This window comes from Plectropomus leopardus, chromosome 3 (genome assembly GCF_008729295.1).
Source record: "Plectropomus leopardus isolate mb chromosome 3, YSFRI_Pleo_2.0, whole genome shotgun sequence".
NCBI lineage: Eukaryota > Metazoa > Chordata > Actinopteri > Perciformes > Serranidae > Plectropomus > Plectropomus leopardus.
The window spans coordinates 10512447-10529460 of record NC_056465.1 but is presented as its reverse complement, the minus strand read 5'-3'; the positions used below and the strand labels follow the sequence as shown (position 1 = coordinate 10529460).

The 17014-nt window shown below is 38.4% G+C and overlaps 1 protein-coding gene across 1 annotated transcript; it reads right to left on the bottom strand.

The window, feature by feature from the left end:
* Window positions 1-257: 257 nt before the first annotated feature.
* Window positions 258-16207, bottom strand: pde6d (phosphodiesterase 6D, cGMP-specific, rod, delta). The gene is made up of 5 exons (XM_042481267.1): window positions 15971-16207; window positions 6328-6416; window positions 4039-4164; window positions 2606-2711; window positions 258-2041 (listed from the first exon to the last, which is right to left on the bottom strand). The coding sequence occupies exons 1-5, from the start codon at window positions 16018-16020 to the stop codon at window positions 1960-1962; spliced, it is 453 nt and encodes a 150-aa protein (XP_042337201.1). The 5' UTR covers window positions 16021-16207; the 3' UTR covers window positions 258-1959.
* Window positions 16208-17014: the final 807 nt, after the last annotated feature.

Sequence of the window (17014 nt, the reverse complement as noted above, 5' to 3'; positions counted from 1 at the left end):
TCTTCAGTACAAATAAGCCTTGAACATTCAGCTGAACCACTAGTACAATAACAGTGCAACTGTGTTTAAATTCCTGCAGATGGCAGTTTAGTTCAACTAATTTCATGCTGCTGCAAAACCAATATTTTATGACACGCAGCCCACCCCCATTTCCAAAAGTTAAGAACATAGCTACTTGAGTCACTGTGTTTAACACAATCAGCCTATACAGGTGAATGTAACCTTACAACACAATAAAGACCACACACACACACATCATGTTATTACAACATTGGATGACTTTAATCCACAACTCTTGTCATATTAAAACACAAGTCTATTTTACACAGCTCAGTTAGCCGCTAAAAAAAAAACAAACAATGACATTCACGCAGTGAATTAGATGGGAAGCCAGAATGTACAGAGCAGAGCTGCTTTAAGCAGCTGTTAACATCTGGGTCTAACTGGGATCAAACTGTAAACAAGTGAACTACTGAGGATAAATGATGCAGGTCTTGGTCTACATCTGACAATGACTTAGTTGAAAGTTCAGTATTTTAAGTACAAGCATGTCAGTTGGATGTAATAAAACCCCTCCTGTCTGCTGATAATTGTCCCTCAAACAGTGATTTTCTAATGTGTCATTATGACAGCAGCTTTTTCATTCCAAACAATACAGACAAGCGTGGCTCTCATGGTGGACTGGAATAAAAACAGGTGCTTGGTCCTCTATCACAGTGGTTCTCAACCAGGGGTGTGGAGACCCCCAGGGTTCGTGGAAAAATGAACAGTTTATCTTTAATCTAACAGCTGATACATTTTTGAGGGGTCCCTGAAGTGAAATTGTAATAAATGAGGGTCCGTGATCTAATGTGTATCAATCTAAAAGTCCCTGACACAAATAAGGTTGAGAACTACTGCTCCATCACACCCCACTGAAAACCACTGTTCTACACTGGGTCGAGGAGTCAGGAAGCAGGAAAGGTTTGCTTGGTTGAAGCTGTGTCCTACTCAAGAGGCTGCCTGCTGCGGTGTGTCCTTCAGAGGACTAAAGTTATATATCACACATACTTGGCCTCACAGAGACCACCATTAACAAGCATTCAGGCTGTCTTTGTCAGCTCGCAGAAGTGGACATTTCTGAGTTAAGTTGTCCAAATAAATCTGTATAACTTCCATTTCTCTGAGAACAGTTTTCTGACTTGATAAGTAGACAAAAACTGACTAGTGTGAGGGATTTTGGGAAGTTCAGGACAACAAATAGTACACACATCGTGTTCTTCAAATGTGTACACCGAGACTTTAGACCAGGACAGCCTCATTTACCCATGATGTTATCCTCTATCAGAAAATGTGAATTTCACAGGAGGTAGCCTCTGGAGTGGGACACAGCTAGAGGAAATGTTATCTAGTGTTTCATGATGAGGATCTCTTGAACATAGCTCAGGAGTGACGCTGAGCTTCTTCCTTCTACACTGACGACACATGGAGAGCAGTGTTTTCAAACAGAAAGGAGAAGATCACATCAGACAGGTTACACATCTGACGTTCTGTTCCTGAGTAAATGCAACCTTGGAGTGAGAGAGGGCAGAATTTTAAAAAAGCACACACTGTGTCATTTCATGGTGGCTGCCTGGCTGACTGGAGATCAGTGTTAATGTATTTACAGTGGAACAGTCTGGAGGGGGAAATGCACAGAGAGAGATGATGTTGGAACAGAGGAAACAGCAGAGTGTCCTCTCCTCCTCTCCCCTCTCCTCCCAAGGTCTAGAAGAAGTTTTCAGGTCAACATAAAACAAGAGAACAACCAAACACAAAGCTCACCTCACTGACAGTGGGACCACAGCTGGGTTTCATCCAAATGTGCTGATCCCAAGTCAACAATGAGCTGCTTACTGCTGTGAATTGTAGCTAACCTTGGAAATTTATAGACCTTGGCAGGACATCAGCATTTTGGAAGGTAGGGTCAGGGGTCAGAGGTCAGACGTAGAAAAGTCGTACCCTGGAGGTACTGACATGAAGGTCGTCATCGTAGAACTTGGTCTCTATGATCACATTACCACTGCAAGACAAAGACACATGGCGACATTAACTGAAGCACAGGACGTGTGCTAGATAATGGGAATCTATGAATGTGTGCTGTTGAGACGGCAAGAATCAACACAAAGTTAAAGTGACATCCAGCCATACAGCCAAGTCAATAAAGAGGTCTGAGTTTATGGATAGTACCACTGGAAATCGTGGCAGCAGTGTAGTGTAGTTCAGGCAAAATACGATGAACATTTTAAAAATGGTGGAAGGGAACAAATCTTTAATTTAGCACGTTATAATGTATTTAATGGCCTCACAGACCACCGCAGTCTACAGTGCAAATTTGCGTATCCTAGGGTAGTCCAAATAGTGACATAATAAATGATCATATTATCTGATCATAATAAATCAGAATAAACTGGTGCATCGAGTTAACATTAAACATCTTATTTCTGACATATACATTTTTTTTTTTTTTTTTACACAGTTGTTCTTGTATCACTGTGCGCTGCTTTGATGAAGCTGTATAGAGTTAAAAAATCTACTGCCTGTGTCAGCAGTTCAAGACATGAAAATGAGCTGAGTGGAGACTCACGTTAAAACATTGGCTGGCATCATCTGGGACTCTGGAGCTGCTTCTATCAGAGACTGCCATGTGTTGGTGGAGTTCGGGATAACAAAACCAAACTCAAAGAACCATTCTGCACAGAGACACAGACACACAGAGTTTAGTGCTGCCTTCTTTACGAGATTAACATAATTATTAGGAATCCGCTTTATACAGTGTGTTAGTGTATCTGAATGGTCCAAAGACATTTTCAGACCTGGAAACCAGCAACATAAACATGTTGTGTTGGTGTGTTGTCCCCTGGGGCTCTCTGTAACCTCACCTCTGTACAGCGGGGCCTCAGGGACAGCAGTCCAAACACACAGTAACAGGGAAGAGACAACAGCTAACTGAGCTGTCTGTTGGAGGACCAGAGACGATGCTTTAACAAGCTAACAGTGGGATTGAAGACCTGAGGGGGTTATATAATAACTGCTGTGTCTTATAAAGTATTTTTTGAAATGTGGCAAATTTTGGCTGCCTTTATCAAATCATTAGAGTTTATACACTAAAAACCTCTGGGCTTGTATTATGCTTAGAACTGGGCATCAGTACTAAATTTCTTAAAATGTCAGAAATAATCTAGTAAAAAGGTGTATCGAAACTTTCCAGTCAGTCCTTTTGTACCCAAATCTAGCAAAAAATGACTATTTGTATGGTTTTGCTCAAAGACTTATGTTTCATTTCCAAATTAGGAGGGACATATGTGAAAAGGGTAATTTGGGACATATCTCAGCATACATTGCCCGACAGAAACTCCCTCCACTTATTTTGATTAATGTCAATGTAACACTGTTGGTTTAGGAATCAGCCCCTCATCTGACATTATTTTAGACAGACAGACTTTATTAAAGACACTTGTTCTTTACCATTCTTAACATTATTTGGACCAAACATCAATGTGAACTTGTTGAAGTCATCATATCTTTAGATGTAGAGAAGGCCTTCGGTAGATTCCATTGGGCCATGTTTTCACTGTTCTTTGGGGATATATTCATGTCCCAGGTTTGCTTTTTATATAATTATCCTACTAAGTAAATGCTCAATTAGACTTCAAACGAAAAGTGCACACATTCTTTTTAAGTGTCTGGCTAACTGAAAATGTGAGAATCCGTTTCTGTTAGCACCGAGTGAAGAGTTTTAACTTCCATGCTTCTATACTTCTCTAACATCATAGATTATGTACTGCAAATCATTTGACTGCAGCAGGAAGTGGGCCAAAATGCATTGCACAGGTACAGGTGATGAGATAAAATACAATCCAAGAAGTCCAGTTTGAGCAATCTCTCACAGGGCTGACACACAGAGATGGACAAGATCAGTGGAATAGCATAAAATCATTGGGGTCCATAGCCACTAGTGTTTGGTAGCTTTAACTGGCAGACCTTCAGGTTCCTGTCCCTTTAAGAAGTTCAGATTACCTTCTAGACACTGTCCTTTGAAGAAAACTTTCTGCTCCAGTCTGAACTTCTCCAGTTTCTCTGAGGAAGAAAAGTTCAGTTCTCTGGACACTGCTTTACACTTCAGGATCTTCTTCGGGACACGAGCTGGAGAGACAGCAAGAAACTAGGATTACCTGAGAGAAGAGCTATGCATTCAAGACTGCAACTTGCTCAGTTGCAAAATGTCAGTGAAGCAACCACAGCTTTTAAAAAACACCACCTCCAAACTAACCACTTTGTTGGGAGGTGGTCTTGACCTCTTTGAGTTTTGTAGGCCTCTTTTAGAAGGACTGGCACTGGTCAACTGACACCAGCTGAAAGAGGCCTGTGACAGGACATCATCAGTGCTAGACCTACTGACCAAATACTAAACGTCTATAGAAATGTATCTGCATTATTGAAAAAACCACTAACAGCTCCTGTAACTTTATTTTTAAACATTACAGAAAACCCGCTTATGATTATCTTCTTGCAGCCAATGGGGACCATTGGAGACTTTGCACATCATAATTTTTTTGTTAATCTATGATCATAAAGTAAAATTGCTGACATTAAGCAACCCTAACACAGTCATCAAATCTGAAGCCGCTTTTATACAGTGCCTGTTCAAGTTAAGGATATTGCACAGTCATGCCACCTTGCTGTTCTATATAAAAGGTATGATCGTGGAATAGGGGAACAGAGTTGTCTTGCACTGAAATGATGTCTGTGTAAAAGGGACATTCAGCAGGACCGTACTATTGGCTGGACAGGTGTGATGTTTTGCGTGCAACCAACCGCTGGTGATCTAAAAAGTAGCAAAAAAGCAGCTAGCAGGTAACTCAAAGAAGAACAGCAGCCGAAAATGTCTGAAAATTGGGAAAACAATGACATGAAGGAGCGCTTTAGATTATCCTCCAAGTAAATGAATTATTTTTCCATGTTATGCCACCGTTACTGTTTAGAAAACGCTGCTGACGCATATGTTATATGTCACACTAGAGGCCGACACTGTTGTGTCAAATGTCTAGCTGTTACGCTGCATTTGATTCCACAGTGCTGGCATGCTGACTAAAAATCACACTCTGGAATGGCCTGATATTGCTGTTGTTCGGTTCATTGTAAAAATGCAAAGGTAGCATAATAAAGGGACTTCATGGCACCCCTATATCTCTGTGTAAAAAAAAAAAAAGGGCTTGAGATATCAGAGCTTGTTTACATTACGTGACACGATTTTTTCTGTTAACAACTTCACTTATGATACAACATGACTATCTAAACCAAAAATATTTGCATACGCTTTAAAATTCAACTGCATTGTAAAGCTGAGTACATGCCCTCAGTATATTGTCCGCATTGTGTGGCACAATTTTTTGTTGTATACTTTGCTTTTAAGTTTTAGTGTACATTGAAATATATATTTTTAAATTTATATCTAATTCTTATTTTAACACTAGTCCTTCTGCACAGTGTTAAGAGCTTGCCATGTTGCATTTTACAATATACTGTTTCAATATGTGACACACAAACCTTTGAATCCTAAAATATTTTCTTATAAGTACAGTAATGGAAAGGAATGGTGAAAGAAAGATACAAGAATATCATAAAATTTGGTTGAGTTAAAACAAAAATGGTTTGGGTTATGGCACCTTTATGATGTATCTAAATGATTGTGGTAAATTGGTTTGATCTAAAATCTGTCTGAAGGCTTGTACAGTCTGTCTCCCCCTGTACTCCACCCATGCATCTTATGGAGCTGATGAGCAAATATTACCTGAACTGAGAGAAAAAAACTGTGAAAAAAAAAGGAATTAAAGTTTTTATTATTGAGTTATTGAGATGTACAGTATACTGTGGCAAGCACATACTGTATATATATATATATATATATATATATATATATATATACACACACACACATACACACAGTATATATATATATATATATATATATATATATATATACACACACACACATACACACAGTATATATATATATATATATATATATATATATATATATATATATATATATATATATATATATATATATATATATATATATATATATATATATATATATATATATATATATATATATATAGGTTGCTTTAGTTGGGTGCACACTGTCTTGTCATGTTGATTAAAAATTACTAGTAGCCCACTTGAGAAGAATGCTTCCAACCATGGGATAAAATAGCCAAAAAGGACCCATGTTGTGCAAGATGCATATTTACTGTGTGTGTGTGTGTGTGTGTGTGTGTGTGTGTGTGTGTGTGTGTAATGTACCTTCATGTTCTACTCCTGGTACAGAGAGGTCCTCAGTTCCCTGCCACAGCACTTTGCCCGTCTCTGCATCTCGAAGATTCATCCAATTTCTGTCAGGCAAGGTTAAGGGACAACAACCAAACTATAAGGGAGGCTAAATAAAGTGAATTGAAATATCCAGGGCCTATTTTAAATGCCTTTAACACAATCAGAACAGTGTTTAAACATCTATTACCACTCAAACATTTTCCATCCACAGTCCTATTTTAAGTATAGTTAATATTACCAACATTAAACAAACTAATTTTAATCCAATTCCATTTCCTCTTTAACCATCTGCACAGACGACTAGCGAGGAGCTCATCATCTGCTGACATGTATCTAAAGAGATGACCTTCACTTGACCTCCTCCCTGAGCAAGTATTTGATAATTCACCACACGCCCTTAAACAATCACGGAAACACTTTAGATACGAAAAAAAAAAAGCAAAAAAACCCCAAACAACACATACACACAGTACCAACAGTCAAACATGATCTTGGCAGGACAACCAGGGTTAGAAATCAGCACGAGCAAGCAGACAAATGCTGCTAAAATATGCAAGTGGCTCCTAATTGCTTCATACGATGGAGGATTAGGGCCATGTTAAAGAAAAAAGAAGTTATATTTCGAGAGTAAAGTCATAATATGAGAATAATGTTGTAATATTACGAGAATAAGGTCGTAATTTTACGAGAAAAAAAGTTGTGATTTTACGAGAAAGGGGATATTATATTACAGATATAAACATATTGCCAGCAAACTATCTCTAAATGGTGGTAGGGAAGCAGCTTGTTTCCTGATTTTGGTTTTCTCAGTTCAAAACGAAAATCCGCTGGCCAGTTGACTGTGTGGCATGGCACGACACCAGGGACAGTGGTTGCCAAGGAGGCTGCCTGTGCTCTCACCTGTTTTATAGCTTGCTGACGATATGTTTATTTCCGTAATAAAATATCCCCTTTCGCATAAAATTCAAACTTTTTTCCTCGTAAAATTACGACGTTATTCTCATAATATTACAAGTTTATTTCTCATAATATTACAACTTCATTCTCAAATTTTCAAAATAATGTTTGTTCCTCAATGTGGCCTTAAAACTCTATATTTGGGCTTTCTTGACTTAACTCTCTATTGTTTCAGCTTGTGTGTGTGCACATGGTGCCTGCAGTCTTATGCCTTTTAGTGGGGATTGACTGAGTGTTTACCTGTGCTAATTTGGATCAACTGGCATGCGCTTTCAGCTTACGCAAACGAGGGGATTCATCATTGTAAGAGCACAGAGAACAGTTTTGCAGTCTAAGAGCATGCTTTTCTTTAGGCCATTCTCAGGAAAAAGAATAAGAAAAAACATAAGAGGATTTTGGTGAATGAGGCCTAGTGGCCATAAAATTCCAGGAAAGTCAATATCATGTTTTAGAAACCCATATTGGTCACAATTTAGTATTTAGTATGGCTTCTAAAGAGCCATAGTATGGCCATACGCCTTCTAAAGTATGGCTGGCTTCTAAAGACAACAGTGTGTAAGTGAGAGAGAGGAGGCTGAAGAAGCCTTTGTTTGAACGATGCTGGCTGCTAGCTGTCCCATCAGTCTGTCAGCTGGTCAGCTGTTCCTGACCCTCACATCCACTATAAACACAATACAGCTGTCAATCACAGAGCCACCGGACATTATGGCTTTTCACGCTGCATCTCCATAATAATATCAGCAGCAGTCAGTTGGGGCACCAATGCATCTGCATGCATCAAATGACTGCTACTGTTCTGTCAATGTGTACACACTATTTTAAAACTGTGAAACATGCAAAATATACAGAATTTAAGAAGAGACTTAAGGCACAAAAGTCACTCAAAGTGATATCCTTTGAAGGTGTGTCATGTACTGTTGCTGCTGCAGTAGTGAGAAAAGTCATGTGGAGGACTGTGAGAGGCCTAATGCAGAGGTGAGTGGATATTGATTAAATCTTCCAAGATGGCTGCGACAAACTCAGTCGCTGAAAAAGCTTTTAAATCAATGAATACAAGCTATCAGCGATGGCAGCGTCCATCGGCCCAGCCCTGTTAAATAACCGTCTTTACCACGGCCCTCTGTTTCTCTACTTGTTTTCCGCTCAGCATCAGGAGACACTCAAATACTACTTAGTGTCACACACACACTCGACTCCACACCATCTGTGAAACCCTCCATCCCAACGGCCTCAAAACACAAAGCTTAAAGCTCCGGACCCTGCCATGTTAGCACACTGTTACATGATTACATTACTTAAACACACAGTGGATGGGTGCGGGGCCATGTCTACCTCAAGATTTTGAAGATGTGCTTTTGCCCCCCTCTGATAAAAACACACACGTAGACACTTATATTAAAATATATCAATATATATACCAATATTGAAACAAAACCTGTGTCCTTGGTGCCACTGCAATGATGACCAGTATCTTAAAAAGCATTTCCTAAAATTAGCAACGATTAGACTATAGATCTCTTTATTTCATTTGATCTTTCTTCCACTTTCTACAAGACTTTTAAAAAAAATCTGCATCAATACTGACGCAGAAAAACAGCCAGGATAGATTAAAAGTAATTTAAAAAACTAAACTATCATAAATGGCAACATTAAACATCATCGGCTGAATCCCTACAAAATCAGCTCGACTTGCCTTCTCAAATTCAGTCAACTTAAAATTTTAAGGCCGCTGCACAATAACTTTTTAAAGTCAAAGTAAATAGTTTCTTTTTTTAAGTGTATTTTATATTTTCCTCAATAATAAAAAGCTAATCTGGGATTCAATGAACAGAATCTAAATTGGCTAAAGCCCAAAAATGTTCGACTAGACTCAAATTTCTTGCAGTTCAGAATCATCACCTCAATTATCGCCACTTTTATGTCATTAAATACAGAATTTTACCTGTAGTAGTGCAGATTTATGAAGCAGCAGATCTTAAAATACTTGATTAGTGAGTAATTAGTGAGGTGCTGACTGACATCTCCAATCTATGTCTATTAGTGATGTACTTCACAGGTTAGATCCCAGTGACAGCCGAGCTCCACCATCCCCCACCTCTTCCTCTGGCTTTCTCGTAAAGTGTGCTGACTTGAATGGTCTCTCTAATCCTCTCAAGTCTAACTAAATCCAACCTCCTACATCAAACTCATCTTCCTCCACACCCTCCAGAAGAATCCAGGCCACGCAGCAATGTCCTTCTCACTCTTTCACCAGGTCGCACGACTCATTTCTAAACACGTCACTGAGAACAAAAGAGAACGCGCATCGTTTTAGCAGGATGTCCATGATGACAGTAACGCTAGTGGACAACTTGTCCGGCTTTAGGAAAGAAACATGCATTTATTAATAACTACCATATTCCATCATTCTCTGAAATCACTTCCTCAAAAACTAAAGAAACTCTTGTACAGCAATTAATTTAAGCTCAGGCAACATCATATGAGGTTGAACCTTAGCCTCCCAAGGCACCGCTGCAGGCTGTGTGTGTGTGTGTGTAAACCACCAGGGTGATTGCACAAATCTGTCCAAACACACACACACACAGACACCGACACAGACACACGCGCTAATGAGCCCCCAGTGGAAAGCTGCTGTCACTGTTTAGTCTGCATTTATTTTTAAAGACACCTTAATGGTTCAAGTATGGGCAGCTTCCTAACCGAAACCTGTGCAACAACAGTCCTGTCACACTCCTGCAGAACACATTCAGATCCTCACTGCTGTCAATTCACACTCAACGAACAGATGTGCAACAGTGGAATATATTTTTGTCCTTAATTCATTTTACGGCAATGCTTTTGGTTTTCGAGACCTCGCCATTCTAATATTACAGTAATATTTGTATTATGGAACTACACAGTTAAAAAGAAAGCATGCCAACCATGGAGCAAACGGAGCCCAACTCTGCCACACTACAGACAGGCAGGGTGTCACCGAAACATACAGTCTGCACATGTGCAATGGCATCATCTGTGTTAGGTTATCATTACTGTACGTCATGTCGGGCTGCAACAACAGTGGACTAACTGGTAGCTGGTAAACTGCCATCACTCGCATCACATCAGAGGGTCACACAAACATTAGGTATCCTAAATAGAACTCAGTGGTGACACACTTTATTTTAACATTGACTACACTCAGTGATATAGATTTACGTCTTAAACCTACAGCTAATAAAAAACGAATAAATGAATAAAATCAGGTCATTGTTGAGCACACGTAAACGACTGACACAAGGTCAAAGTGACCTTTGACCACCAAATTCTAATTAGCACATCCTTGACTCAAAGTGGATCTTTGTGCCAAATTGGATGAAATTCCCACAAGGTGTTGAGATATCACCTTCACAAGAACAAGACAGACAAGGTAACAGTGACCTTGAGTTTTGACCACCAAAATCTAATCAGTTCATTGTTAAGTCCAAGTGGACGTTTGAGCCAAAATTGAGGAAATTCCCACAAGGCCTTATCGAGATGTCACGGTCACCAGAATGGGACGTATCGGCAGGCAACCCAGAAATATCCGCCCTTGGCTATCCCTGGCGCAAAGGCATTAATAAAAGTATGTTTATGTTAACCAGAGGATGTCCTCAGAGTGAAGTGGTCAGAACTAGATCTGACCCTTGTTTTAACAAGAAATTTGACAGAGCATCACCATCATCCACACCATATTGCCAGTTTGAGGAGTTTGGGGTTTTACAAAGCAGACATCAAAATCATGTGAAAGAAACTAAAGTTTAAGATAAACATTTTATTACTAAATTAAACTTGAATGTAAATATTAGCTTATCTTTTTTGTAATATCAATTACTGTACACTGCTCATCTGGTGTTAAACCAGGTCATATTGAAATACATGTTTGCTATTGACAATAATCATATGCTCTGCTGGCACAACATGTCTTCAGGTCGTATGTATATCAAGAAGTCAAATGCTGCTCAGCTGACAGGCAGCTTATGGTTTTTAGACAATCAGATCTTTTTTTTTGGAAAAACTGTTTATAAAAGGATTTCTGTCTCTCTCATCAGAGATATCCTATATTCCATCTGATCTCTGTGTTTGGTGGTGATGTTTGACTCGCTTATTGAACAACAAATGTTTTATTCTGCTTCTTGGAGCAAGCCACAAATGAAGCCTTTCCAGAACACACCATGATTCATCCGCTGCTATAACTCAGTCTGATTCAGTGAATATTAGCATGCTCTGGTTCAACAACTGCATTCTGCATCAACATCCTGACCAAGAAACTTCTTTATACTCATCCTTTTTAAGGACGTGCTAATGAGGGAAAACTTTGCTTTAGGCACATAATTAACTTTTTGATTGGTGCAAGAAATTCAGGGCACAAAATGCTTGTCTTGTCAGTGTTGCAATGATAGATCAAAACTGTGGGAGCAAAAGTATAGTGTGCATTTTCTATTAATGTTAGCCATGATATTTCTTGTTCGGAAAACTTTAAACTATCTCAGAATGGAAAAAAAAAATTCGGTCAGACTTTGGGTTTCAATATGTGACCAATAATTGACAATGGCAGGTGCTACTGAGCATCTTACTCTATGTTCTGTTGTTAAGAAACACTGACTAACGACATGAGTCTTGGACAGCTGGACAATGAGTTATCTTGCTTTAGTTTTGTAATGCTTTTCGTGTTATTTATAAGGATTTTGGTATGATAGTATTGTTGCCTCTACGGTCTAGAAACCAAAGAAAATGAATTTCCATTTGCTCTCTGTGTTGACTCGACTAGGAAAGTATGGACAGAAGGTAGTAAATCCCTGCTCCACTAAACCATGGATTTAGGCATTACCACACTGCAAGAGGCCTGATCTTACCAGGAAACATGCACAAAGTCACACCTTCATCTTCTGTTTAAGTTAGGAAAGGTACTATATAATAAGCGGGACTCTTTTCATGCCTTTTCAAATAAGTAAACTAACTAAAGTTTAGGCTGAAAAAGAACTGGGTCTGTGATAGAGTAAAGTGTAGCATGCTGCAGTGCTCAGCTGCTTATTTCAGGAGGTATTACTGGAGCTAAATCGGTCCTTCATTGTCACATGAAGACACAGTCCAGCCAGTAATATGGAAAGCATCAATTTGCCATGTTGGCTCCACACAAACACATACACACTAATATACTGGACAGCAAGCTACAGTTGCAACAAAAATCAACAAACTTGGGACAAGCGATAGCAATGGGGAAGTGCAAATGTACAATTATTGCAACCTAATAACCAGTGATGCTGGTGTTTTTTTTGGCACATATACTGTGACGCAAACGCATGGGCCCCAACACAATCATTTCTTATGCACAACAAACTAACATTTAACAAACTAAAATGATTTTAAAGAATGCTGTCGGTGAGTGGAGCTCTTGAAACAACTTTTTTCTGCCTTAGCGTTGTATTTTCCAGCAATGGTTTTAGTTAATGTGACTATTTGTCTGCAGTGGACTGAAAACTTAACTGATGTAATATTATGTCTAGGTGTCCAGTCCAATCCAACCCAAATTTATTTATAAAGCACATTTAAAAAACAACTGTTGACCAAAGTGCTAAAAAACCCCCACAAAGACCATATAACCAAAACAGTGGGAACACGAAGACCAGTGTAAAAGACGAAAGGGCAATAATATAGAAAGGCAACACTCATAGTGTTGGCCAGAGAATAAAAATGTGTTTTACAATAAGTTTAAGAAACAGGCAGTGCAGGGACCAGCCTAACATGTAGAGGCTATTTGTTCCAGAGTTTAAGGGCTACAACTGACAAAAGGCAGTCTCGCCTGTGCTTTCACCCTGATCTCGGGACAACAAGGAGCAACTCAGCAAACCTCAATGACCTTGTGAGGACATATGGTTTAAAAGGTCGGAGAGATAGGTTGGGGTTAGTCCATTTAATGATAAAGGTCAGCCTACTCCTATCATCCTCCTGCGTTCCTGTTCAGCTCAATTGGATCAGCTTAAATACTTCAAAACGGACGCTGACAAGGTTCTGCTTTCACTACATTAGTTGTCTGCATACACAAATGTTTTCACATTTTCTGCCACATATGGTCTGCTCGTTCACAAACTTTGGACATGGGCAGATGATAAAAGCATGCAGACCATGATGGACCCATGCAGGTGTGAAAAGTATCATATGAGCTTAAGTGTGTTCAAGGTGTGAAAGCAGAGGTCCTCAGGCCATTGATTAACTGACAGGCAGGGCTTCTGCTGCAAACTCTGACAGTTGCAATGAACACCAATTATAAGCTTTGTTACTCCAAATGTCATTTTAAAAGATTTGCAGCAAATGCTGCTGTTTAAGTTAAGTCCATTACTAACACTGCAAGAGTACATGTTTTGTCATATCATCTTATATGACAATGAACACACTTTAAAATGTAAATCTAACAATTTATAACTACACAACATCACAAATCTCTTTGTGCTTCTGAATAAAATGGAAAACCTAGTAAAATATATTGAGTAGAGAATTAATGTTCAACAAAGCCAGAAATGATTTATGTATTTTTTTTTAGATGATTTTACCCTGCGTAAGGAACAATATCAGCAAACTGGAAGACTGATTTATATGAGGGGAGAGTATGGGGCAATATGGGCGCTTAAAATATGAATTAAAAAAAAGAAATATCTTTTTAAGCACTGGGGAGGAAGTTGTGTTTTTTGATTTGGTTTAGGGGAGAGACAGTCAACTTTAAATTGTCATATTTGTATTTATTCTAAACACCCTCTGAACCCCAGAAGTTGCAACTGGGTCTGAAAAGCATGTTCTCAAAAAAATGTGCAAAATCACAGAATTGATCATACCCAAAACTGTGAAACATTGTTGATTATGATGAGGGGAGGGTCATGCATTTTGCCCCAGTCACTCAGGGAGAAAAATTGAGGGGAAAAAATCAGGAACTGAATAATGATATATTTATATAAAAAACAAACAAAAAACTAAATCACAAACTAGTCACACCCCTACTGTGATAAATAAAGAACAGTCTCTAACAGAATAGTATAAACAAGTGCCAGCGCATTCTGAACACAAACCATATGCATGCAACTTGACTCCAGTGGGGACCTTTGTTATATGCTGTACCCCACTTTTTCTCTTCATGTGTTTTCTGTTGGCATTTCCTCAGTATACTAATAAGGTCAACTGCCAAAAGATGTATTTAAAAAGTGTCTATTCCAGTACTACCACCCTGTGAAAATACTATGTTACAAGTAAAAGTCCTGCATTGAAAATGGTACTTAAATAAGTAAGTATATATCAGGAAAATGTACTTAAAATATAAAAAGTAAAAGTACCCAATGCAGAAAGATCTTAAAATAAACAAAAAAGAACACACCCAAAGACTCAAAAATTATTTAAAAAGAAAAAACAAAACTTCACCCAAATCATCAAAATAATAGAAATAGGAGAAAAAACCCACCCCCAAACATAAAATTATTTTTAAAGAATAAAAAATCGAAATGATAAAAAAGAAAAAAAAAAACACCCCAAACTTCAACAATAAAAAAAATGATTAAAAACACCATTACCTAAAAAAAAAAGAAGAGGAAAAACATCCAAAAAACCCTAAATTATTAAAAAAATTGAAAAAATGCCCCCCCTTCCAAAAAAAAAAAACCCTCAAAAATTATTACAAAGAAAAAAAAAAGAGACTTAATTGTTTATCTAAATAGTTGGAAATTAATGTTGAATCGACTGATTGAACAATCGACCAAGTGTTGCAACAGTACTTGCATAACTGTTTGGTAATAACATTTTACACCAGCATCATGTTTTCTAAATCCTTCTTATGTTTATGCAAAAATCTTGAACTGTAATGTAACTGTAAACTGTCAGATAAATGTAATGAGGTAAAAAGTACAATATTTCCCTCTGAAATATAGTGGAGTTAAAGTATGAAGTAGCATGAAATTAAAATACTTAAGTAAAGTACAAATACCTCGAATTCATAGATTACTTAATTACAGTACTTGAGTAAATGTACTTCGTTACATTCCACCACTGCTTGTAATGAAGTCTGGCATCACCTCCATACAAGAAAGGGACCCACCTGGTTTTGACAAGTTCCTAAAGCCCCCTGTACCGTTAGCTTTCACACAGTAAACAAGCTCTATACTTAATGCCAGCAACCTTTCAGATGAGAATTGAAGTTACTAGTGAATTCTTCGGTAAAACTTTAACAAATAAAAATCTGTATCCATCACCTGCACCAAGCTGAACATCGTGTGCACCGCCTGTCACCGCAGCTTCAGTGTTCAGGGTATTTATCATTACAGCGCGCTGAACAGTTAGCCGGACACATTAGCCACAGCCCAAGGCCACTTATTTTATCTGACAGGCCCTTATTCAGACTTTAACGAGCTGCTTCATGACAACAAGAACACTTTCATTTGCTCACATAAACATAAAAACAAAGCTCTGTAGCTGCCGTTCTCAAATGAGAGGTGAAACTGACAGGTTAGCCACTGCAGCTAACAGCTCACTGTACCATTAGACTTAAGATGTTACTACCTTTTTGCTGATGTTAGATAACGCTATCTATTAGTAATAAACAGGACAGGAGAGTCCGCATATCAGTACGTGTCTAACCTTCGCAAAATAACAGCATCAAGGATACAGTTTGAAGCCCTTCAAAATTTCCTTGGCCCTGTCTTCGTCTGAAGACATTTCTGAAATCGTTTGTTTTCGTTCCTTACGGAAAATCCAGGATCCCCGAAATCACAAAGCTGCTGCTGACGTTAGCTTTTAGTTAGCTAACTACTCTGTCGGCTACTGTTCGCCTGAAAATGGCATAAACTATGTGTACTTAACTCTATATTGTTGGACTGCAGGTTAAATCTGATCCGATAATGCAATCAGCTAAATATACCCAGCTAACTAACGGACAGCTGGCACAGCCAATCAATGGCACGGGTAAGCGCCCTACAGCCAATCACAGGTAGAGAATGAGAAGCAGGGGTGGGACTACACTGGATAGAGACGCGTCACCAGGGGCAACGCCGCGCACACTGTGTAGACTGATCGGGGGCACGGTGACACGGCTCGTGCGTGTGAAATTCCTCTTATTTCTCATTTAAAATGTATACATGAATATTGCACTTTAACATTATACCTTGGAAAACAATACTAATTTGGTTTTCAAGTGATTTTTTTCTTAAAATAAAAATATTAAATTAAAGTTAAAAATAATACTACAAATAATGTTGAAATGTTAATGGGGGGGTTATGTTTTTATTTTTGTTTTGCTTTACTTTAAATGGTTGTATTTTATATTTTAGGGTTCACTCACATTTCCAAACTTTTCCTTGACTTTTCAGGAACATATAATCATTTTTTTTCTTTTTTTGCCGTGCATTTTTCAAGCATATCAGACACATTTTCTTTGAACATAATCACCAACTGTTTGGTTAAAAAAATGAAATAAAATTGACGAAGAGTCGTGATTCTCTTTTGCAATTATGGCCTGAACCAGAGAAAATTGATGCTGAGTGAGCTGCAAATTTGCTGCATTTGGAGACTGGGTATTTCACTGTGCATGGACTCTTGCTTACATGTTTTGTCAGTGTGGCATCGGAAAGGTCAGAAACATATTTAATATTATTCACTTACCCACTTACTTAGGAGGCATTTATTACAGCGCTGTTCTGCATTTCTCTCAGCA

Bases quoted from the DNA above. Each gene is read 5' to 3' on its own strand.
- pde6d (XM_042481267.1), bottom strand. From the start codon at position 16,020: ATGTCTTCAGACGAAGACAGGGCCAAGGAAATTTTGAAGGGCTTCAAA. The intron at 4,165-6,327 runs GTACATTACACA...CTGTCTCTCCAG, and splicing joins ACCAGGAGTAGAACATGAAG to CTCGTGTCCCGAAGAAGATC. The intron at 2,712-4,038 runs GTAATCTGAACT...GTCTCTGTGCAG, and splicing joins CAAAGGACAGTGTCTAGAAG to AATGGTTCTTTGAGTTTGGT.